The sequence below is a fragment of the Podarcis melisellensis genome, assembly GCF_964234715.1.
Source record: "Podarcis melisellensis genome assembly, chromosome: 4".
In the NCBI taxonomy this organism is placed as follows: domain Eukaryota; kingdom Metazoa; phylum Chordata; class Lepidosauria; order Squamata; family Lacertidae; genus Podarcis; species Podarcis melisellensis.
In genome coordinates this window covers 63,972,350-63,997,243 of record NC_138531.1, presented here as the reverse complement: position 1 = coordinate 63,997,243, position 24,894 = coordinate 63,972,350, and the positions used below count along the sequence as shown (strand labels likewise).

The 24,894-nt window shown below is 42.2% G+C and overlaps 1 protein-coding gene across 2 annotated transcripts in view; it reads left to right on the top strand.

Moving 5' to 3' along the window:
* IGSF3 (immunoglobulin superfamily member 3) overlaps window positions 1-24,894 on the top strand; it is a 109,522-nt gene that overhangs the window by 62,263 nt on the left and 22,365 nt on the right. The window contains exons 4-8 of one of the 2 annotated variants that reach the window (XM_081907860.1): window positions 2,045-2,455; window positions 5,739-5,759; window positions 6,448-6,837; window positions 8,252-8,653; window positions 12,385-12,789. In XM_081907860.1, the coding sequence (XP_081763986.1) occupies window positions 2,045-2,455; window positions 5,739-5,759; window positions 6,448-6,837; window positions 8,252-8,653; window positions 12,385-12,789 (1,629 nt within the window). The remainder of the gene's footprint in view (window positions 1-2,044; window positions 2,456-5,738; window positions 5,760-6,447; window positions 6,838-8,251; window positions 8,654-12,384; window positions 12,790-24,894) is intronic. The other variant, XM_081907861.1, reaches the window with a different exon arrangement.

Sequence of the window (24,894 nt, the reverse complement as noted above, 5' to 3'; positions counted from 1 at the left end):
TGCTGTTAGATGTAACAAACAGTCATACGAACGCTGCGGGTTGTGCGTTTTCAGGTTGCGGACTGTGCCGAACCCGGAAGTACCGGAACAGGTTACTTCTGGGTTTCGGCGCATGCGCAGAAGCACGAAATCGCGTCATGCGCGTGTGCAGATGCAGCGTTGCGGGTTGCGAACGTGCCTCTCGCACGAATCACCTTCGCAACCCGAGGTATGACTGTACTTGGATTCTGTGCAGTTTATGACTCACCAGGAATCTAGGAACCCATTCACAAGTTCCAGTAGAAAGTTTCTGCATATAGCTTGTCTTCACAAAGGCAAAGCAAAGGGTTGTGTCCAAAGCAGTTCTGTATTCCAGGATGGAAATGTCTCTTGAGTTGTGGAAAGCCACATATTGTTCAGTTTTACTGTCCGTTTAATGTATCAGTCGAGAGATCAGTGAAGTAATGCCATATGCTGCTGTACAGATTTTGCATCTGACTTAATTGATTTATTTATTTTCTTTAAGTTCGAAGCGAGTGTCATGGCTGCAGGGCAGAAGAGATCTAATCTGCTTTTGAAATTATTCATAGTTGGCTTTAAATATTATGTGAGAATCATGGGTAAAATATTGAGTTGCAGCCTGATGAATTTATTAATATTCCGGATAGGGGAAATGTGTGCACATCCTGCAAAGTGTAGGGAGAAAAGAAAACCAAATGCATTATATTCTGTTTGAAAATATAAATATATTTTTGCACACCAGAATTAGTCCCAAGACAGCATATTGCTAGTGTTTGCTGTTCAGTTGCAAAATTAAAAAATTCTCTATAATGTTCCACTGACTCAAGGTGGATTTTGAATGTGTAAAAGTATTCCCATGGCCTAAGCTTTCTGTGACCACAGTTTACTTCATCAGATGCATGAAGTGTAATCCTCAGTTGCCACTCAGGTCTTCCAACAAGAGGAATGTTTGCTGATGTCATATCAACAAGAAAATATTGATGGCCTCAAAATCCCTGCATGCAAGACAGCACATCTGGAGGGTGCTTGCATATCTTCTACATTGCAATAATATATACTTGATTTTGTAATTTTCTCTCTTTGCAGTAGATAGGTCTTCTATGAGCGCAGCATCTTAATTATGCTCACAGGCATTGTTAAATAATGTAAGGACATAAGCAAAAAGGAGAGAGATTTGATCTCACGGCTTTATTGGAGAAAGATGAAAGAAAGAAAACCTAGCTAAGGTAGTATAAATGTTAAAAAGAAAATTCTGGAAAGAGTTCTTTTTGAAGGTTTGAGAACATATTTGGAATTTTAAAGATTACAGTTAAGTTTCATAAAATCATAAAATAAATCTCTAAGAGTAAGTGGGCTCTCATAAGTTCTGCAGTAGCAATGAGGTGCTGTGTGCACACACTGGTTTAGTATTTTGATTCATTTGCCAGTGGAGATATGCAGCCAGTGCTCTGTATTTGCTAACAGCTTTGGAATAGCAGACTTGAAGATTAAATGTGGCTTGATATAAGATTGTCTCAGACAAGCTGTCCATCATATCCAATAATGCCAACGCCTGAGGAAGAGAATATAAGAGCCTCCTGGATCAAGTCAAAGACCCATCTAGGCCTGTATTCTGTTCTCACAGTAGCCAACAAGATGTTCATGGAAAACCTACAAGGAGACCCTTTCCTGTCCCTGCCACAGATGCCTGTAATTGGAGTTGTTGGGTATCGATCCCAGGACTTCCCCAGGGATGAGGAGCCTCTCACTGTTCAGTTGTTGTTTGGCTGCAGTTACCATCGTCCATGGCTGGAAGTGATGGGAGTTGGAGTCCCACAACATCTGAATGATCATGGATTCCACCTCCCCGATCCGAGGTGATAACAGACTCTCCTATTTGAGCTACGGTCCCACTGAGGGCTTTCCCTTTAGAGATCTAAATGTGAAACTATCTTCATATTGCTTTGTAAAGTCTTAACACTTATTTGCTGCGCATAATCCTCTATATAAGACCCATTAAGCACCAGATGTTAACTTTTGTCCTTTCTCTGTCTCTCTACTGCAGTTATTCCTGACTCCCTGAGAGTGACCTCAGAAGCCCAGACCCTAAACAAAGTGCAACATGATTCTCTGGAACTAAAGTGTGAGGTATCCAAGAGTACCGTGCAGCACAGCCATATTTCTATCGCCTGGTATCGACGGAAAGCAGACGAGCCTGCTGTGGAGGTGATCTCCCTCAGCCGGGATTTCGTATTGCGTGCAGGGAGTGATTACACCCAGCGGCACGCCAGTGGAGATATCCGCCTGGATAAAGTAGGCGAAACTCAGTCCAAGCTTACAATCTACAACCTGCAGTCTTCTGATGAAGGCGAGTTTTACTGCGAGGCAGCAGAGTGGATTCAGGACCCTGATGGCACTTGGTACGCAATGACCCGCAAGCGCTCGGAAGGCACCATGGTCTATGTGGAAGGAACTGGTTAGTGTGCCAAGCTTCTTTTTTGTTACCTCTCTCATAGACTGTAATATTTTTTGTGTTTTTGCGGCAGTGTTGGGAAGGAGGGAAGTGGAAGGAGAGGAGAAGGTGCTCTCATCATTATGTCTTAGAGTAGTCCAGTTCACATGCAATATTGAGTTGTGGTCTAGTACTATGTGGATGAGTGAAGCATCCGGCTCCCACACCATCACCTTCTTTGCAGTAGGAAGAGGGATTTCTGCTGAGAATTTAGATTTCAAAAAGTTTTGGTTTAGCATTACCTATGAGCTAGGTGTTGTGGTTTAAAACAAAACAATTTACTGCCAAACAACACAGTTTCATAACTCAGTGGTTTGAAGTTGGCTTATTGTGAAATGGGTCTGTTGGTTTTAAACCAAGATCCTTGGTTTTTTGAAATTGAAACTTAACTCTGCAGATGTCTTCCTGGCTGTGCTGGAGGAGGAAAATCGAGGTGGGGATGCAGCAGCCTAGTCCTTCACTCTACCTTGGAGGGAGGCCCATCCATGTATCACTAAACCTGCCTCTCCTGGTCTTGGTTCCAGAGTTATTGCAACCCCCATCATCCCCAACAGCATGGACTGGTGGTCAGGGATGATGGGAGTTCTAGTCCAAAACAGCTGAGGATCCAAGTTTAGGGAAGGCTGTACTAAACCATGGCTCAGTGTTAATTTTTGAATGGATGTTGGGGCTGGAGTCAGGCGTAGGTCAGCAACAAAAGCAATATTCACCCAAGGCCAGTGAAGTTAATTCTTTGTTCAAGGAAGCAAACCACAGTTCCAGCCTAGTGCTCTCAGCAATTCTTTCTAGGAGGTCTTGCCCCAATGAAGGAATTGTGAGGACTGAAGGTCTCTACCTTCCCAGGAGCCCAATAGGACTTCTCTAGGGTCTTTCCCACACAGTTTCAGGCCGTGTCTGCACACAACCACCCTCTGCTTTGCTCATTTCATATTCTAGGAGGGCAGGGGAGAGGGGAGGTGTTCATAGTAGGAGCGGGAGACTCCCTGGCTTCTTCAGCATCTTGCCTCTCCTGGCTGCACTCCTCTCCAGCCCCCACCTCTGCCTCAGAGTCTGAACTATGTTCTTCCTCAGCCTCTTCTTGTTCACTAAACCTTGCCTTTTGCTTCTGACATCTCCTCCTCCCAGTTTGCTCCATCTCCCTCTGATCACCAGTCTTCTCCTTCTGACCACTCATCTTCATCCCATCACCAATCCCTTGGCTCTGAGCCTTCTTCCCCTGGGGTTTCCCTAGAGGGTTCTCCAGCTGGTGCGTCCTACCATTGCTCTGCATCCAGCCAGTCCATGACAGTGAAGCTAGTGGGTGCAATTTTCTGGGAAAGGCTCATTTACAAGGAAATGTTTGATAGGACTGCCTAGCAAATAACTTACATTCCTAGACGTCATTTTCTGTCAACAGATACTGAGATCATTTGATTATTGGCTGAATAATTTTTCCAGGAAATGTGAGTGGAGCCCTGAAGCCATAATCATTCATTTTTATTTTTAAACTGGTGATGCATGAGTAAGATAAAGCTTTGGCACACCAAAATCTCTCTTTCTCTCCGTTTACCATTTTCTGAGCCCTAGTTGGTTTGAGTTTGCAAAGTTAGGCCATCTGGGGTGAGTTTACACAATCACTTTTATTGGACAATACCTTCACATGACTTTTCTCTCCCTCCTTTCAAACAAAGATATTTGAGGAGCTGTATGAGGAGTCAGTCTGTTTTTATTAGTGAAAGAGAAGAGAAACAGTGGGATAAGAGCCATCTTACCTGCTGTTGGTCCTCTAATCATAATTTCTCATATACAATAGCATGACCCTAAGCATATTTTCCTTGAGTTAATAACATCCGCTTGACTACCGCTATTTAGCCACCAGGGTTGTGGGTACATCACACTAGTTAAAAGGCACTGGAGGAGTAACTAACACACACTAAGTGATATTTCAGTATGGTGATGTTATATCTCTTATTTCTTAGATCAGAAGTACTGTTTTTGCGCTCCCAGTCCCTACAGATTTGCTTTCTTCTCCCTTTCCTTGGTCTCATTTTTCTTCCTTCCTTTAGTTTATCTTATTTCATTTACCTTTTCATTCTCTCTGTATCTGGCCTGTTAGTCTCTTCCCATTAACTCAGAACTCAGGCTCCTTTCTGATACTGCTTTTGAAAAGGATTTTGGAATGAGACATTCTACTTGCATGTTATTGTTGTTCTTCCCTCTGGTTGGAAGGAAGGAGTGTTGCTGTCAGTATGGAAGACGTGGCGCTACATTTTCGATGTATCAAAAGGACCTGCTCAATTAACGATACACTGGCCGGACATGACCTAGATATTTCAGATGTTAGTAACTCTGAAAATGTATTAAAGTCTGCTTTTGAAAGTGCTTTTGAAAAGATGACACGGAAAAGGAAACTGTTGAACAGCCCACATGTATTTTAGAGCAGACATACGCCGATTGTATCATTGCAAAATAAAGATATGTTGGCATTAAAATAATCACCTGGAGTTTTCGCAGGGAACTTCAGTTGCTGTTTGAGAAGCAAATTTGGATCTTGGGGGAAAGCGTAGTGAAAAGAAGTGGTTTGGCAGTGTACAACTCTGCCTTTCAGTATAGCCTTATACGTGTTCACTCAAGAGTCAGCCCCATTTGGTTTAGTGCGACTTTCTTCCAGGTAATTAAGACTTCAGCTTTCAAGTATGAATGTGTTCTTGAATGGGTGGAATAATATTTTCCTGAAAGTCAGAACCAAGATTTCCAACAATTGTAAAGTGTACCTTTTTGCTTTAACAGCCTTCACCAACCTAGTCCCCTCCAGCTGACTTGGACTACAGTTCCCATCATCCCTGTGCATTGGCCAACTTGACTGGGACTGATTGGAGTTGGAGTCTAAAACATCTGGAGGGTAGCAGGTTGAGAAACACTGCTTTAAAGTGTTTAGTACAGTCCACAGTCATTATTGTGAGATTAAAAGCAGGTAATATTTGGAAGTGATGCATTGCATATATTGGGCCACGAGCAATCCTCAGCCACTACAGCAGGTCATGGGTTTTGCACATAGGTATTAAGAAAGGAAATTTCTAGTAAATGAAGCATTAATTAATGATCAAATAATATTTATCTATATTGAACATTTAATACCCTGTTTTCCTTAATGCAAAATCTAGATGAGATAATTATTCTCAGGGTCTTACTAAGCAGTGTTTTACCTTTTGTTGTTGTCGTTGTCGTCCTTTGTTGTGCTCATGGTGGTGTTCTTTTGGCCTATCAGTCAGTACGCGCTCTAGTTCTGGTAGGTTTTCCTGATTTATAAATAAAACTTATTTCCTGTATCTTGATACTTTCAGCGGGTGAAATCTTATTTGACATTTTACAAACCAAGACCTCTTGATAAAGTGCATGACCTGTAAAAGGTCTGTTGCTAAGTTGGTACACAGTTCAACCTTTGAATCAAAATATGTAAACTGAGGCACATCAAAACCATACATTTAAGGCAGATGGTTTCCCCCAAATAATCCTAGGAACTGTAGTTTGTTAAGGGTGCTGTAAATTGTAGCCCTTTGAGAGGCTTCCAATGATTTTTTGGAGAACGCCATGTGCTTGTAACATACAGTGTACCTAGAGTTTGGAATAATCTCTTAAAACAGCAGCTAGTAAGATACTAGGAAAGAAAGATCAGATCTATTCCTGCCTTTTCTTTCTTTGCAGAAAATTGGTATATATTTAGTAGGCAATCGTGCCAAATTACCTTCTACTAAGCATTGTTTTTAACCTGTGCCACCTTGAGCATTATACAGATGACACAGTTAGAAGAATAGCATTTAAAGAGGTGGATAAAATCAGGGTGGGTAGGTGGAGTATGAACTGTCTTCGTTTCCAAGTTCTCGTTGGTTTTTTCTGTGTGTTCAGTGCTGTGACAAAGTTTCATTGGGAATGTGTGTGTGTGCGTGCTTGTGTGTGTGTGTTCTATTCCTTTGTAGATATGGATATCAATGTCCGGCTAGAGACAGAGAAGAGGACTTACACCGTGGGGGAACCAGTGGAGTTTAGGTGCATTCTGGAGGTACAGAACGTTGCCAAGAGATACTTTTCCATCTCATGGGCTTTCAACAGTTCCCTGATTGCTAGTTTTGGGGCAAATGCCGTGCCGGTCCTTAACAATGAGTTTGCCCAGCGAGAAGCTCTGGGACAACTGAAAGTGGCCAAAGAAAGTGACAGCATCTACGTCTTAAAAATTTACCGACTCCGCCTGGAGGACAGCGGCAAGTACAACTGTCGGGTGACGGAGCGCTTGAAGACATCGACTGGTGAATTTATTGATGGGGAGAGCAAACGACCAAAGAACACGCCCATCACCGTCCTGCCCCTCAGTAAGCAGAGCTGTTGCTTGTTTCTGTTGTGTGTGTGCATTTGTAGGAGTTACTGGGCCTCAGGCATGGTTATGAGACAAAGCAACTCATGGGGCTGACCTCCTTGGCTGTTGTTGAACATAATCAGCATAGGAAGTTCAGGCTCATTTGACTGGTTAGTTATCCATGCCACTTCCCCCAAAAGGCTCAACACATAATAAATTCATTAACATTATGCAAATAAGCAGTGCCAGCAGAAATGCAATATTTCCCTTTGATAAACGGGGAAATCAACAATGTGTACCCCCATGCTGTAAATGTCATATTACAACAAACCCCAACCTTTTCCTGGAAATTATTTTTATTGGAATATTTGCAAATGTGTAAGGCATGACAGTAATAGCTTATATTTTCCCTATGTTATGTATATTTTAACAGCACAATCCTATTTATGTTTATTCAGAATGAAGACTCATTGGGGCTTACTGTCTACTAACTATGCTTATGTTTGCAGCCCAGGGAAACAAAAAACAAAGGTGCTGAAAAGTATTTCGCATACTAAATTTAGCATCCCTAAAGAGCTGTTCATGTAAATATATGTGTTTCCAAGGATAGTTAGCTGAAGGAAGCTAATTAGAAGTTTTATTTTAGGTGTTGAATCCATTCCAATTGGCTAATATAATTTGCATTTTGTACATTCATTACATTTCTAATTAATATTATGCAAAATTAGAAAATTAATTGCAGAAAAATATAGAAGTGGAAAAAAAGAAAAATATAGAAGTGGAAATGTTCTATTTCGGAAAATTTTTCCACCCCACATAAATTAAGACTGGATCACAAACTGCCTAGGGTTTTAAAGGTAAGCCATCACAACACTATGAGTTGTGAATTCACTAGCAGATTCTGAAGTCATTCAAGAACTGATGGCAGATGTGCTGTTCAGCCATTTTTAGCACTGGCTAGCATTCATCTAGGGCTGGCAGCTTAACTTGTGTTTTCAGACATATCTCTAGTTAGCCATGAATGTTTATGTTTCATGGTTTGAATCTGAAATGAAAGCAGAGATTCTTTAGAATCTGCGGTAGCTATCAAAATTGGCCCCCATAGCTGCTTTTCATACATTGTTCTGTTCCAATTGCAGAACTGTAGAAGACACAAAAGTGGTTCAGATGTTTATATCACCTTCCACATGATTGCCTCTGAACCTTTCCAGGTACATAATCCCAGCATTACCAATACTAATAGCACTTTGTAGACCTGCCACATTCATAGAAATCAGCTACTGAGTGTATCCATTTACTGCTAGATCACATGTTGTATTTTTCCATGCAGTCCCTAGGGAGCCGTTTTGTTCAGAAAAGTGGCCAGTGAATATATGTACGGGCCCCAGGCAACCCTAACTATAATTGCATACACTCTCCTTTAACTGCAGAGACCAATATTTCTGTGGAGGTGACCAACAATGCCAGCAGTGTTTTAGAAGGAGAGAGCCTGCGATTTGGCTGCAGTATCCGCACAGGATTCAGACCTCAAAACCGGCTCTCTGTCACCTGGCAACTTGTGGACAAGCAGAACCGGCGCAGTGACATTGTGCAACTTGACCGGGATGGCACCCTACGCCCTGGCCCGTCTTACGCTGAGCGAAGCAGCTATGGTGGGATCCAGATGGAGCAGATACGTCCTGGATCCTTCACGCTCGAAATTTTCAACAGCCTCAAGGCAGACGAGGGCCACTATGAGTGTCGCATCACAGAGTGGACACGTAGGCTGGATGGGGAGTGGCAGATGATCGGGGAGCGACATAATGGCTCTGCAGTATCCATCACTGCCCTGGGTGGGTATTAAAAGTGCTATTAAATATATGCAGTGCTGGTTAAGCGTTTTGTGTAACCATTTCCCCATTTTCAGTTATTTAGACACCACAAATGTCCTGGTAAGAAAAAAAAATTAAGCTCAGTCATTGATGACTGGAGATAAAGGAGCCTGTTATCCTATTCACAGCTTGCACACTTCTTTCCTCGTGTGTTCCGCTGGAAACTCGAGGATGAAACTACTGTATTTTTCGCTCTATAAGACGCACCCGACCATAAGACACACCTAGTTTTAGAGGAGAACAAGAAAAAAAGTATTCTCTCCCTCCCTGCTCAGCACCTCTCCAGCAAAGCGGGAGGAGATATGGAAGGGGCGCTGCACAGCTCTCCCTCTCTGTGCACCGCCCCTTCAGCGAAGCGGCAGGAGAAGCGGAGCCCCTTCCATTTCTCCTCCCGCTTCGCTGAAGGAGCGCTGTGCAGAGAGGGAAAGCTGCGCAGTGCCTCTCCAGCGAAGCGAAGCCAGGAGAGCAAGAGGGATTGGTGTGCTCTCCCTCTTGTTCTCCTGGCTTCAGGGATAGCCGCCCGAAGCCTCCGGAGCACAGCGGGAGGAGTGCTCCCACTACGCTCCAGAGGCTTCGGGCGGCTATCCCTGAAGCACCGATCCCCCTTGCTCTCCTGGCTTCAGCGATAGCTGTGCAGCCTGCATTCGCTCCATAAGACACACACAAACATTTCCCCTTACTTTTTAGGAGGGGAAAAGTGCGTCTTATAGAGCGAAAAATACTGTAGTTGTTATTGAAACATACTCTGCCTGCCCCCTCACCTTCCTTCTTCCTGGCAATATGTAGCAGCGGGGAGCCATAGCACCATGGCATCATAGCACACATGGTTTATTTAATAATAAGATTTTATTAAGACTTTTCATAATACGTTGCAATAATAAACAAACTAAACAAAAACAAGGAAAAGAATACAAAGTAAATCTTAACTTGTCCCACACAGAGATAAGTGAATCTCAACTAGGAGCCTCCCTTTTTTCTCCCATCCTCCTACTCCAGGAAATATTCCCTTCCCTGCCTCTCACACAGGGCCCCTCATCAACTATCTGTAGTATCCACTAATTTGTAGTTCCCTTGAAATAACAGCACAGAAAAGGGGAGGTTGAGCAGAGAAGGAAAATCAAATTTTGTGAGATTTGCAGAACTAAGGCTCAGTGGGGCAGCTGGAGTGTAGGAAGGCTACATGATGCAGATTTAAAGAATTTCTAGTGAAGTGTTGGGGGCAAGAAGTAACTGGCAGGATTTAATGGTTTGTATGTCGCTGAGCTTTTCAGAAAAGTTTATGAAAGAGTCAGGTTAAGAGGTTGTGTTCAGTCTGCAGCGAGCTCCACTTCAAATGTCTATGGAGCCAGGGTCCCGAAACAATGATCTGAAGAAATGCTATGCAGTTAAAAGGTAGGTTCTAAGTAGCTCTGGTCCTATAAAACTACCTGTTTGGAAGGCTACCTGGAAACTTATGTAGCCTTTGCGGAGCTCTTTGCTAGAAGAGCAAGAATGTAGGTGTAATTAGGTGAAAAAGGAAGCAAGATGTTTACCAATTCTAAAAGCTTGTTTAGGTCAGCCACACGTTCCCCAGGAAAACCAGCAAGGTTAGTTCAGTTGCCTAGTGACAGAAGTCTGGAATAAGAAGTGGGGAAGTTTTAGATGCTAGTATTGTTACAGGATTGCAGGAGTAGCTTTCTCAGCGAGAGGGGCTGCCACTTTGTCCATCTTTTGTCAGGAGGCCCCCGGTGCTTAAACATCAGGTGGTTCATCTGATGCACCTCAAAACTGACTGCCACTCCTCAGCTAGAGCAGTGTGTATATTACACGCAGAGTTCTTCAGAAGATAATTTAGGCTTGAAATAGTCAAGTATAGTGCTGCCTGAGGGTACTCGTGTCTTCTGCATTACCAATCTCTTGCAGCTGTGTCTGAAATACCTAGGCACGTGAGACAATTGCCACAAGGTGCCTGGATTTCACTTGCAGTTCAGTATGTATGTGTGTGAGAGAGAGTGCTTAACTCTCTCCCTCCCCTAGCCTCTTCCTCTTCTCCTGGATAACCATTAAACACATTTTCAAAAGGCTTTAATCCGAAAGATTGACCTGTTTTTGCTGTAATTACATGGGCCGGAGCTGTGCCATAGTGACGTCCTTTGATGATTAGAATCCCTGAGCCCTTTGCTGAAAGTGTGCAGAGATCTCTGTAGCAGCTCTGGGGAAAGGTTGGCAGGCTAAAATTAATCTGCTTGCAGCAATTAATGTCCCAGCTGCCTGGCCATTGTTAATTAATATCTTGTAGCCTTTGGGTCAAGAGGTACAGGCATCCTGAACAGCACAGAGCCAAAGGCTACTGCCTTCACACCGTCCTGTATGGTCAAACAAATGGAATTTGCGAGCACATAGAAAACCTTCCTGTGCTAGCCTTCTGAACAGTGCATATTCCGGCTGGAAAGTCATACTGTAATAATTGTGGTTTGTGCAAGCTTATCACCTAGTTCAGAGAGCGGTGTTAAAAGTTTCATTGAATTCACAGGCATGTGTTGCATATTGGATAGCATTGTGGATTAAAGCTAGCCAGCAGCAACATTTGGTGCATATATATCTGGTGTGAGCATTTCAAAAGTTGCAGAGGATTTTTATTTCAGGAGGGATAGCCATGTTCGCCTCTTGCAGCAAAATCATCAAAGATTTTTGCAGCACCTTAGTAATTCAACACATTTATTATGGCAAGAGGTTTCAGGGACTAAAGCCTGCTTCATCAAAAATATTGCCCTCTCAAGAGCTGCATAATAGAAATTTCCAAAAAAAAAGGCGGGGGGGGGGTTTACACTGTAGTCTTTGGCAGCAACTATCCCAAGTATTTAATTTATAGCTACTTGCACTTTGACATGCTTTCAAACTGCTAGGTTGGCAGGAGCAAGGACCGAGCAACGGGAGCTTACCCCATCATGGGGATTCGAACCGCTGACCTTCTGATCGGCAAGCCCTAGGCTCTGTGGTTTAGACCACAGCACCACCCGTGTCTTATTCTCTCTTAAATGTTTGATTCCATTCAAGTGGGGTGACTTAATAGATATTATTTATTATAATACGTTAAGGTAAATAAGATACAATTTGGAAAAATCAAAGCAGAGGGGATCTACAGCTGCCAACTGCAAGAAACAATCCAATTTTATGTCTGATGATTCTTTTTAATATATGCATGTTCATTTTACATGTAATCTTAAACTGTAAACTCAAAAATAACTATTTACACATTTTCATTGCTTTTTGGGCTCCCTGTGATTGTCATTTCTCACCTTAAGGTCACTTACAGTGTGTTCTATGAGGCTGAAATGTCTCTTAGTATTGCCAGATTTGCAAGCATTTTTTCTGTTGTGCGGAGGTTGTCCTGTTTGCCCTATATAGAACGCAAAAGGAGATTGCTGGTAACACTGAGGTTTGTCAGTAGATTTTTGTATGTTGCCTGCTGAATTTCTAACTCCAAAATTCAGGGATTGGGTTGTTTTGTAGAATTCCTGGGGGCAGCTTTTTCCGTCCCTGTTTTAATGTATGTGTTTATTTACTGAGAATAAGAGTTTACCAGACCCACCTCCTGTGAGCTGCTGTTAGGAAAGCACTTCTTACTGTAGTTGCAGAAATTGACGTGCCAATGGTATTACAGTTACTGTTGAAATATTCACTTTGCGTGTCTGTCTATTGCTTTTTGTTAGATGCTGGCTTTGCAGTTACAGCCATCTCCCGCACCCCTGGAGTGACCTACAACGAGTCGTTTGATTTGCAATGCATCATCAAACCACATTACCCATCCTGGGTCCCAGTGTCTGTGACGTGGCGCTTTCAGCCAGCAGGCAGCACCGAGTTTCACGATCTGGTCACCTTCACTCGGGATGGAGGTGTTCAGTGGGGAGATAGGTACGTTGGGTTTCGTACCAGGACAGCCATTGAAAAATCGGAATCCAGCAACAACGTGCGCCTGAGCATCAGCAGAGCCAGTGACACAGAGGCGGGAAAGTACCAATGTGTGGCAGAGCTCTGGCGGAAGAACTACAACAGTAGCTGGACACGACTGGCAGACAGAACCTCTAACCTGCTGGAAATCAGGGTCTTACGGCCTGGTAAGTATCCTATTGGCAATGCTGCCAAGACTCTACCTAGTGCAGAGACTTCAGTATGAAAGCTTGCCATTCCACCTGCATGGAATTACTCATCCTTTTTTATATTGTGTTTAGGGTTATAGGGCTTTTTGCTTTGGTACCTTTTTTTGGAGATGCAGTTTTTGTTTGCTTTGTGTTGGTTTCAGAGCAGGAATTCGCGGGTTTGTGTTTTTTTAATCACAGAAACAAAAGAGAAATCTCTTTCAACCTCCCTGAAGTTTTCACTGTAGAGAAGTGTAGGGCCACTGTGCTCATTCCCGACTCCATGAGGCAGGTGTAAACGTCTGTTAAAAGGGAGATTGATGTGTTCTTAGCTCACAGTTGTATGAGCAACTTTGTGGTACCTATGAAATGTGTCTCCAGGACCAATTTCATTCCTCATTTCCTGACAGGGACTCAGTTTTAAGCTTAGACAAGCCATCCTCTCCCACACGTCTTATCTTCGGATCTAATGCGAATTACATAATGGTTTGAAAAGCTTGTCTGCCTATTAGTTATGTTTTGTGGGGGTTTTTTTCCAGAAAACATCCAAATCACAGTTCATAGCACTTGTGAAATGTTTGCTGCCTTCCTAGTTTGTGCTGTGGCTTAACACATTAGGTTTATGAGGATTAACGACCAATCTTACACGTCCAGAAAACACGATGGTGCATCTGTTCTTGGAGTACAAAATGTACATGCAGGATTGCATGTGTAAAATGAAAATCAACATGTTGGAGAAAAGACAAAGCTAGATTTCCACAGTCAGCTGGTTTGGGGCTAGCAATGAAACATGCAGCCTCAGATGTGCATTCTGAAGAAGCACTGTCACCAGAGTGCTTTCTCTCTGTGTGTAGATTAACCCATAAATGTCTTGGCTCATTTGAGTAATCATGAAACTAATCAGTTGAGAAAGATACGTTTTAAGAGGAGCTCTGGTTTGAGATTGGTGGTCTGGTCACATTGATGAGGGATATGTACTATTATGGTCAATAAGACAGACTTCTAATGAATGTGGTCAGTAAGGATTCAAGGAAGTGCCGTTTAAAGGAGAGATGATGTCAGGCACAATATTGTGGCTCTGATCCAACATCAATCAGTAATTCTGTTTATCCAACTCATTCAGTCTAATTTCAGCTAGATACTATTTTTGTGTATGGCATCTATTATGCAAGTCTCATTCTGTGTCTCATACAAATCAGACAAGTACGTGTGTCTAGGACATGTTGTTTTTGCCCTTCCCTTGCATTCTTGCAACTGCTCCTTTATCAAATGTGTTCCTTTTGCATTTGCAAGTGGGGGATCTCTTGATGCTTCCTGTCCTCCAGACAGATGACATATTTGAGGCTTCTCAAGAGTATCAAGTTTTGCATGTTGAAATCGCTTTACAAATAATTATATAAAATGAATGGGACATTGATGCCTCTTAAAATGTAGATAGCAATTCCTTCCTCACATCTAGGGGTGCAGCAGTAAAACTGCTAGCACATCTGCAAAGCTAACTGGGGTCCTGTATGATCTCAAACTGGATGGCGGACCATGTGTTAAGATCCCTGCATTGCAGGGGATTGCACTAGATGACCCTCAGGGTCCCTTCCAATTCTGTGATCTCAGATTTCACTGCTAATAGTGAATAGTAGCTAGACAAAAGGACTCAGCACCATATCTTGTTCAGGACTGTAACCCATTCAGTGCACAACCAGAGACAGTGGTTTTTAGTCTGCAGATTTCTGAAACCTTTAAAGCCCCGTGCTTAGTGTCCACATCTATTGAACTATGCAAGAAACAGTAGTGGCAGTAGCAACAGAATCCTAAAGTCAACCAACCAGAACTAGATACAAAATAAGGGGCAGGGGGCAATCATTAAATTAGGATTAACTAATACATTGCCTCTGAATACCACTAACTCCCCAAATTTAGTTTTCATTCTAGACCTAAACTTTGCCTTCATACAAATGCAAGCTATCCTAGATGGTGGCAAACATTTGTTGAAAGCAAAGGAAATAAAACTTTTAATGTTATTCCAATTAGAACCGGCTTCTTTACAAGCTTGGCTGATTGCCCCCAAATGGTGCCTCCACTGGACATGTCAAATTAGCCATCTCAGAAGTATTCTCCTTCAGTTGACTGCAATGTCTAAATTTGATTGAGGGAGTGAAAGATGGTTGCACTTAGGCTGTGTAGATCTGGAGTAGAGTTCAGACTCTGGTTGAATCCAGTGGAATGTCCTATTCCATTTTTGCTTGAAGTTTATTGATTACCTCATCCTCTTGCAAAACATTTCAAGGTGTGATCAGTGCCACAAGCTGAAGCACAGACGTCTGAGGGACTCGGACAAGGACAACAGACCCACTTTGGGAACTGAGCACATGACAGCTGGCTGTGTTGCAGACAACAGATATATTTATATATGACCCCCAACAGGGAATTTTGTCAGATGATTTGTGCCTGTATCAAATGCTGCTGACCTCATCATCATTAGTGCACTTAAGTTTTCAAACATGAGCAGCATTAAGGCTTGGAAAGGACCAAGGGTGAAAGGATGCTGCATATACATGCAAATCAGCTATGTCCCCATCCAGAGCAGGCAGTAACCTTTGTTGCTCTTCTTTTATACTTGAATAATTAAGGGAAATGATTTGAGAAGTACTGTAAGCTGCTGCTTTGCCTCATCTAAAAAGGGCACTCTGGTTCCTTTCTATAAACTGAGGAAAACCACAAGACTACTTCATACTTATGAGTTACCTGCACAGATAATATTTGTGTAGGAGAAAATGCGAAACCCCATGTTAAAACTATTTATTACATGTTCATGTAAGACAGTGGTGTCCAAACTTTTTTCAAAGAGGGCCAGATTTGGCTGACCAAAGGGCCAACCCAAACTTGTTAACTTTTTTAAGGATTGAAGTTGTTGAGCTTTTTTTAGGCCCCCAAGATGGACTTTGGACCTGCCTGGTGTAAGAAGTGATCATGTCTGAAACCTGGGTTTGCCCTTAAGCTTTTAGGACTCTGATCTGGTTTGAGTGGCTTAATTTGCCCTGCTTGGCTTTTCCAGGTTTGCTGCTTTTAAATATCTTGAAGGTCACTAAAGACTACTGCTAACAGGGTTCACAGGAGGCTTGTTTGCTAGTAATGTGCAACAAGATGCCCACAGGCCCTTTTAGCACCATGAACAATATGGCCCATTAACTTAACCACTCGCCTAATCTCTGGTTTATCCCTGCACAACATCATGCTGTAGCTGCTTGCTTGCTTTTTTAAATAACTTAGGCGAGGGGGTCATAAACAAGGATCATGGGCATGATAAATGATACAAATAAGTAGACCAAGTCTCCTCATTTGTATATCCAAAAAATAACATAACAAATTTGCTGTAATATCTATGATATATGCCTCATTATGAGTGGTCAATGTTCAAGTTCTGGGTTTGTGTAAACAATAAGAGCAACAATGAGGAAACACGATAGAAGAGAGATAACAAATAGCATTCAACATCACATAGCCCTTGTGATTGTGCTTAGGCTAAGTATGAGTAACTGTCATTTTTCCTATCATGCTATCAATGAAACCGCTTTGTGTATGTGTGTAGAAGTGAAGGTAATAATTTATGTTTAAATTTAAATTTAGATCAACCAGTTTGAGCCAAATGCTGATGGGGGAGATTGTTCATTTTCTAGGATACTGGCATATGTTATGAAATTAAACCACACTGGGGTAAAGCCATCTTTCTTGATCTGTCCACATCAACTGAAGTCTTTTTGTTAATCTCTCAGGGAGGGCTATTTCCCAAACTGTTTTGTAACGATTGTCTACCATTGTGCCAGAAAAATCCAGTGTCTGGTTACCTTCTGTCTTGCCACTTGTAATAAATGGCATATTAATTATTTTTTATGTAAGTCCATATACTCTTGAAATATATATAATGAAGCTAATTATGGTTTGACTTCCAATTGTTATTTCACTATTTTATTAATTTATTGGAATATGGAATTCCAGAAAGGCTGGATTTTTGTACATTCCCACCACACGTGGAGATATGTACCGGGTGTGGGGCACCCTTTAGCAACATGGTGAGGTGCCATTACCAGATTCCTAGAGATTAGGGATTAATTTCCTATTGCTCACTAAAATGGATTTAAAGGTTGTTTGTTGTTCTTTTGTCTAAGCCATTGACCTGGGTCAAGTTCATAGTTGAAATCTCATTCCCCTTGGTGTTCAATAGGATCAAGTGAACCCACCGATGAACTGAGTAGAATTTTATAGATTGCAGATTTTATACCTGGGCCATGTCCTTCTGTGGATATTACAAGTCTTTCAGACTTGGGGTTAATTGTCTTGTGACTGCCTTACTGTTAAACTGGGTTAGCCAGGAAAAGTGTGGATTTGGTGGAGTAGCAGCCAAGGGGTTTTTAATTTTCCTAGTTTAGTCCTTATTTCTTGGTCTGATAGTGCTATATTTCTGTTATAAAAGTCAGATAACCAGTATATACCTTTTGCAACATAAAATTGTCGTGAAGTGTTGTGAAAACAGTGGGTGGAAGGCAAGGGGTGTCAGTGGAGATGGTGCTGGAGTTAGGATTCCTGCCTTCTCTTTCCGTACATTAAGTATGGTTTGTGTGAATCTGTTTTGAACATTTAGCCCAGTTCTAAGAAGTGGTTTGCAGAGGTTGGTATTCCTTTGATAAGTTCTTTTTCCAACTGGAGCCACTACTTTGAGGTGTCATCTAAAATAAAAGAGACAGCATGTCTTACTTGGTTAGCAATAAAATATAGATCAGGGTTTGGGATACCCCAGCCTCCTTCATTTGGCATTTATTCTGGGTCTTTTGCAGGAGTAATTATTTTTCTGCCATTTTCATATCTGTTTGGGGGAGAGGTCATTAAATAGGCGGACCACATATGGTAATAATATTTATTTGAATCTTTTATAAAACTCAGAAGTGAAAGCATCAGGTCCTTGGGCTTTATGGGGTTTCGGTTTTTGTCAATTTCTTCTATGGAGATGGGGCTAACTAAAAAGGTTTTTTCATCATGAGTTAATAATGGTATGGGTAAGTTTTCTAAGAAATTGTGGATATCTCTTTTTTAATTTGGGCAAAGTGAGGTATATAATTTAGAATCAAAGGCAAATTCTGAGCAGAAGTCAGGAGAAAATGTTTTAATGCCATTGCTTTTTTGCATACTGTGTACCCCTGACTTAGATTTTTTCTTTTTACATCTGCCAAAAGTCTAGAGTCATTAATTTCTAAGGAGTCTATTTCTTGTCTCTTTTGTTCAATTCCTCTAAGGAGGTATTTTGAACCTGAACTTTTATATTTAGTTAGCAGCTCAGTAATTTCCATTTCTAGTTTGGTTATTGTTGTAGAGACTTGTTTTTTAATATATGCTTTTTCTTTGATACAGATACCTCTTGTCACTGCTTTCATAGCCTCCCAAAGGTTGGTAGAATTGGTGTTGTCATTGTCGTTTTCCTTGAAATAGAATTGTAGGGTTTCTGCTATCTTTTCCTTTAGGTAGTTGGCTGGTTAAATGACCATGATGTCAAGGTTTGGATTTCATTGCTCGGTCATATGTTCACTGTGTGGATGGAATTAACTTGTGGAGTAAGCAATAAGGGACGTGGGTGGCACTGTGGGTTAAACCACAGAGCCTAGGGCTTGCTGATCAGAAGGTCGGTGGTTCAGATCCGTGCAATTGCTCAGTCCCTGCTCCTGCCAAGCTAGCAGTTCGAAAGCACGTCAAAGTGCAAGTAGATAAATAGATACCGCTCCGGCGGGAAGGTAAACGGTGTTTCCGTGCGCTGCTCTGGTTCGCCAGAAGCAGCTTAGTCATGCTGGCCACATGACCCGGAAGCTGTCTGCGGACAAACGCCGGCTCCCTCAGCCACTAAAGTGAGATGAGCGCCACAACCCCAGAGTCGTCCACGACTGGACTTAGCGGTCAAGGGTCCCTTTATCTTTTAAGCAATAAAAAGTCTAATACAGATCAGGAGTCATGTTGGGGTGAAGGAAATGTCAAACTGAAATCTTTTGCATTTTCTTCTTATCTTGTATAAGCCCCATTTTTGGAAGAGCTGTAGTAATTCAGAGGAGGTATTTTATCTTTTAAAAGGTTCTTCCAGGTGGTGCCCTTGCTCAAGGCTTTTAAAGACACTGCTTTTACATTAAAGTTGAAGTTGCCCCCTATAGCTTCTCCCTCAGCCAATTTATTGAATTTACATAATACCTTCTGAATAAAGTCAAGTAGCTTTGAGTTTGGTGCACATGCAAATCTAAAAGTTATTTTTTAATTGCCGTCAATTGTCCCTTTAATAAAAACGTATCTACCATTCTTGACTTTAAGTATTGAGTTTGAAGTTTATTCCTTTGACCCATTGTCTCAACCTTTGAGATAGGTAAGGATTAAAAAATGTTTTGGTGAACTGGGGAATGGGCTCTGGAGCCCATTGTCACTGTGTGTTTGAGTATAGAGTTGAAAATGGAACATCCTGTTTCTCAGGGTCTCTTTAACTGTACCAATCATTTATACTCTCTTCTCTTGCTACAAACCATAAAACCTAAGTGTTTCTGGAATTGCTTTAACAAAAACTACTGCAAAGCCCTGTTGGTATCAAAATTTAAGGGTCAGTGTAGATGTGGCAACACTTCTGATTGGAGAAACACCTGCTGGCTTTCAGGTTTAGAGATTGGCTGGGCAGGGGCATTGGGTTATCAAAGGAAGCCCCATATAATGGGGCAGCTAATAGCGGCATTTAACGAAAATCAGCCTCTGTGCCAGGGATATGGATTGTGGTTAATGTAAAGACAGTTCAGTCTGTTAAGGTGTCTCTGAAAACTGCGGGCCACTGAACAGGCAAATTGATTGGAACTGCAGTAAAGAGCAGAACAGTCAGGAGCTAAGGGTTAGAAAAGGTCAGCAGCATGGTGGTGGTCTATCATAGAACTTCTGGCTCAGAGAGCAATTTCATTTTCTCAGCTAGTTCAACTCTTTGGCCAATTAATTTAAGAAGCCCTGCCGATCAGGTGCTCCCTGCACCAGCGGCCATTACCTGATGGTACCAAAGTCAGCGGTACCAAAGTCTGCCATTGTACAATCCTTATTGCCATGGGATGATAAGTTTGTATAACTGTGCTTAACTGTAGAAAAGGAAATGACTATGAAATATTATTTAATTTCAGCAGTAGGGCCTCCAACCTCGCTTTCAATATGCTGGTTGAGCCTCTAATTGACAGTGAGTGGCTGGCAGGGACCAAAACCCGTTTCCTAATTTCAGTGGGCTGAAAAGAATAGTTATTTTAAGACAAGTAATTCCAAAATCTATCCTGGGTATGGACTACCAAATTAGTAGATAATCTCCCTGCAAATCAGCGGGTACTAAAGCATAGCTGACTCTGTCAGCCAGTTTCACGAAAGAAAACATAAATGTGTAGAATTCAAAGTTTGTTTATGGAGCTTCTCAACGGGATCTTTCTTAAAGACTTATTTCTTCTTGCCAAAAGTGAAGCCTACAAGCTTTTGAGATATTTTCTATTCTCCACTGACTCTGGGAGGCATTCCAGTTACTTCCGGTGTGGTCCTTCTCCTTCATTCACAAGGAGGAGGGGCTATAAACTTGTTGATTCAGAAAGGGAAGGTTCTCTTTCTCTGGTGTAAAGAGCACATCTTTCAGGAAGTAGAAAGAGAAGTATTCCTTCTTTCTCTTCTCTTCTCTGCCTGACATGGGTGAACCACACAAGGGGGACACCAGTAAAGGGTGGGACAGATGGTTACCTCTGTATGGCTACCGCTATATCCCATCTATCCAGGATTGATCAAGGCAATCCATGCTCTGCAATTAGCTGCTGCTGCTGCGACTCTCCCTTGAAAGTTGTTTGCCTTACCTCTTAAGAGGCACACTTGTTCAGAGCTAGTGATGTGCAGCAGCTGTCTCCCAATACACCTGTCAAGGGGATGAAATGTATATTGCCATAGCCCAGTCATCTCCCACCATATTTCTGCACTAGCCCATTGCATGTTTATATGACTCACCCACCCTCCCTTTCTCTGCGGAATGGGTGTAGGTGCAGGGGTTGGGTTAAGAGTCAGCAGTACTGGCGTGAGTGTGAGATTTTTGCTCAGTGCTTTATGGTGATAGTACAGCATGGGAAGCTAGCATGGTGAAGTGCTAGTGGATCTCTCTGTAAACTTGTATCTGGACAAGGTTTTATTTCTAAGACCAGAGAACTGCATCATGGTAGATTAGTTTGTGATGTACAGTGGTACCTCGGGTTAAGTACTTAATTCGCTCCGGAGGTCCGTTCTTAACCTGAAACTGTTCTTAACCTGAAGCACCATTTTAGCGAATGGGGCCTCCTGCTGCCGCTGTGCCGCCGGAACACAATTTCTGTTCTCATCCTGAAGCAAAGTTCTTAACCGGAGGTATTATTTCTGGGTTAGCGGAGTCTGTAACCTGAAGCATATGTAACCTGAAGCGTATGTAACCCGAGTTACCACTGTACTAGCATTTTTTTATGTTTATGTTTTAAGTTTATGTAGATAGTGTGTTTATGCTTATCTTGCGCCATGAGACAACAAACACTTTGAACTTAACTGAGTGGGTAAGGAGTTTTCTCAACCAGGAACTCTTGGGAAAAGCTGGCTGCTGGGAAGCAGAAACACCCTGACATTTGCTGGGTGACTCTGCTGGAGCTGTGCATACTCTGCAGGTCACACCAGTCAATGTGCAGTATAGTATCCAACAGCAGATGGTGGGCCCAGTTATGGGCCGACTGACTTCAACAAGTCTAACGGGGGGAGCATGAAGCAAGGAACACTCAAGAAATGCTCTGGTATATTTGTGTGACTTAGAATTGTTTTGGCTGGAGAGAGCAAAATGCACTTTGTGCACGAGCAGGGTTGTTTTAGTCCATGCCCTGCTTTTGTTTATTGCAAGTATTCCAACTCGTCTTTGAATAAGGATTTCTAGGGTTTGGGGCTAGAGCACAGTATCATAGCCAGAGTTTCAGCTCATTAAAAGGCAGCTTTGATGAGACTGAAGCATAGTTTTAATAAAATGGTTTAGTAGAAGGCTCCCTACTCAAATCCTCAGGAGCAGAGGAGGACTGCCCATCTACCTACAGCAGATCCTCCTCTGCCATTTGGATAACCATAAGCCTTAGTGAGGTGTTTTGAAGCCCAGTAGTTCTATTTGCCTAAAGTTGACTGAATGAGAGATATCAGGTGCTTCTGGTGATGAGAATGCTTTTCATGAAAGGGGTGTGTGAGGTCAGAAGCTTGATTCTCACTTTCTAACACCTTGTCGGAACAAGGCAGTATGTTTGCAAGTAAGTTGGAAAGGAAGGCTCACCACAGCAGGGATTACCACTCAGTCCAGCATCATAACAAGCTCAAGGTTTTATTATTGAGCTAAGTTGCCAATGCAGCTGTTAAATACAGTACATACTTAGCTTCCTGTGGAACAGAGAGAAAGTTAACATATTTTTCTTCCATACCAGTGAAGGGAGGGGCTTTTTTTTTCTTTATCATTTGATTCATTTGATTAATACCTTGCTTTTCTTTTTCCCACTGGCCCTTGGGTTTTGTTGCTACCATCTGTTCTACCCACTATGGACCTCTGAATGAAAGTTTGCTTGAGTGGCTTCCAATAGAGACAGACAAATAAAGATGTTTTCAAGACTTCATACTTAGGATTGCATCAGTGACTTACTGAAAGTGATTGACTTTCATCTGGTTCACGTGTGTTACTCCTACCAACCTTATTGGAAGGTTTTTGGTTTTTTGCTCTTTGTTGCTCGTGCACTTTGCAAAAAGTCATTTATCCAGCTTGAAACTTTATTGCTTAGATGTACACAGTATAGTGATAAATAGTGGAAACCTGTTTCTGAACTTGCATACAGATAATTTTGAAAAGTTTGGCAGCACACAGACTTTACTTCTACTTTTTTAATGACTTTTTTTTACAAATGTTGACTCTTAATGAATAACCTGCAGAGTAAATAAGCATATTTCTTTATAGGATGACTTATTCGAATAGAGTTTAATTAAATGTTTTCCTATTTGTGCCAGCGCCATTTATTTTGAAGGCTTTTTGATGAGCCATTGATGAAACAGCTCAGTGTGTGATTTTGCCCTTTGAATCTGCTGCTTGATGCAAGTTCTGTTTTCCATTTTTCACATCTCCATATTCTAATTCACCAGCGATCATTGAGGCGTACACATTTTCTGACGGCAGATGCATCTTGCACTGGAATTCTTCCCTCATAGCCTTTTTATTTATGCGTGCTTCAGATTTTGACATGCTGTGAAGTCTTCTATTTTTCACAGACATAGACATATATATATGAAAAAGTTATAGATGTTCTTTTTCTTCTTCCCGTCCAAATTTTATAGCTGCCTTCTTCATATATATATATATATATATATATATATATATATATATATGGCACCTGTTTATTTCAGATCGGCTTTTGCTTTTCAAAATCAGAGTTGACCCTAAATCTCCTTGATGATTTCAAAACATGATTTTCTGTCAAGGTTTGAACTCAAGCCTAGAATATCTCACTGTCTTGTGTGACCTGTGGCTAGTACTTGCAGCAGGCTGTTCCTCCAACACTAACCACATGGACAGATTCTGATGCATCAGTGCTTATAAAGGACTGCTTATCTGTTTAAGGACCATTGCTAACTGTTCTTAGTGTAGCCAATAACAACATCCCCTAAACGGACACTAAGTGGCTTGGTTGGCCCTCCCAACCTGTTGGATTCTTCCCACTCTCCCATTATTTTACCATGTATGTCTGGCCTCGGATGTTATATGAAAGGGTCTCAAATAACTATGCGATAATTAAATGATCTAACTAAGGAAATGGGTATTTTAAAACATCGGTAGCGTTTATATATTTTAATATATCCCCACGGCGGGGTGAGCTCCCGTCGTTCGGTCCCAGCTCCTGCCCACCTAGCAGTTCGAAAGCACCCTTAAGTGCAAGTAGATAAATAGGTACCGCTTTATAGCGGGAAGGTAAACGGCATTTCCGTGTGCTGCTCTGGTGCCGGTTCGCCGGAGCAGCTTCGTCACGCTGGCCACGTGACCCGGAAGTGTCTGCGGACAGCGCTGGCTCCCGGCCTCTAGAGTGAGATGAGCGCACAACCCTAGAGTCTGTCAAGACTGGCCCGTATGGGCAGGGGTACCTTTACCTTTACCTTTTATATATTTTAATATATGTGAAATTATTTTGATATAAGTTGCTTTGGCCAAAATCACCAGCAGCACCTAGTTAAACTATGGAACTCCCAAAGGAGGCAGTGATGGATACCAACCTGGGTGGTTTTAAAAGAGGATTAGACAAGATCTTGGAGGAGGTGGCTATCGATGGCTCTGAGCAATGCTTCTGAATACCAGTTGCTGGAAACCACAGAAGAGTGCTCTTGTGCTCAGAGGCTGCTTGTTGGTTTGCCACAGGCATCTGATTGACCACTGTGAGAACAGGATGCTGGCCTGATCCAGCAGGCTTTTCTTATGTTCTAATCAGTGACCGTTTTCTTCCTCATCTCACAAAGGATATTCACTAGTAGTACCTAGCTGCCTGAACTTTCCTCTCCATCCTGCCACCATAATTTATCTTACACTAATTAGGGGTGGGTGGAGGGAGAGAGAGTTATGAAAGTATTAAGCATCACTTCATGTCAGCTTGCTCTGAATCCATTTTAGGATTCAGTTAATCACTAAAATAATATATATGTTATTGTGATTAACAAAACAGAGAAATATAGGGAAATGGGACATTCTTCTTCAGTACCACCCCCAAAACCCCACTGGGCAATCATAGGGGCCAAGGTGGCTGTTATTGGGACAGGCACACCTTTAGGTACTTGGGCCCCAAACCATTTAGGGCTTTATATGCTAGTACAGTGGTACCTCTGGTTACGTACTGTCAGGGAACTGCCATCAGTGCCGGAGGGAGAGAGCAAAATCCAGAGGGATTCCAGAGAGCATCCCGGGATTGGAAGAGGCAGCCCATCTTCTGGGGAAGAGAATCAGCGTAGCAACAGTGGAGAAGGGGGGCAGATGGGGGAAGCGGTGAGGCG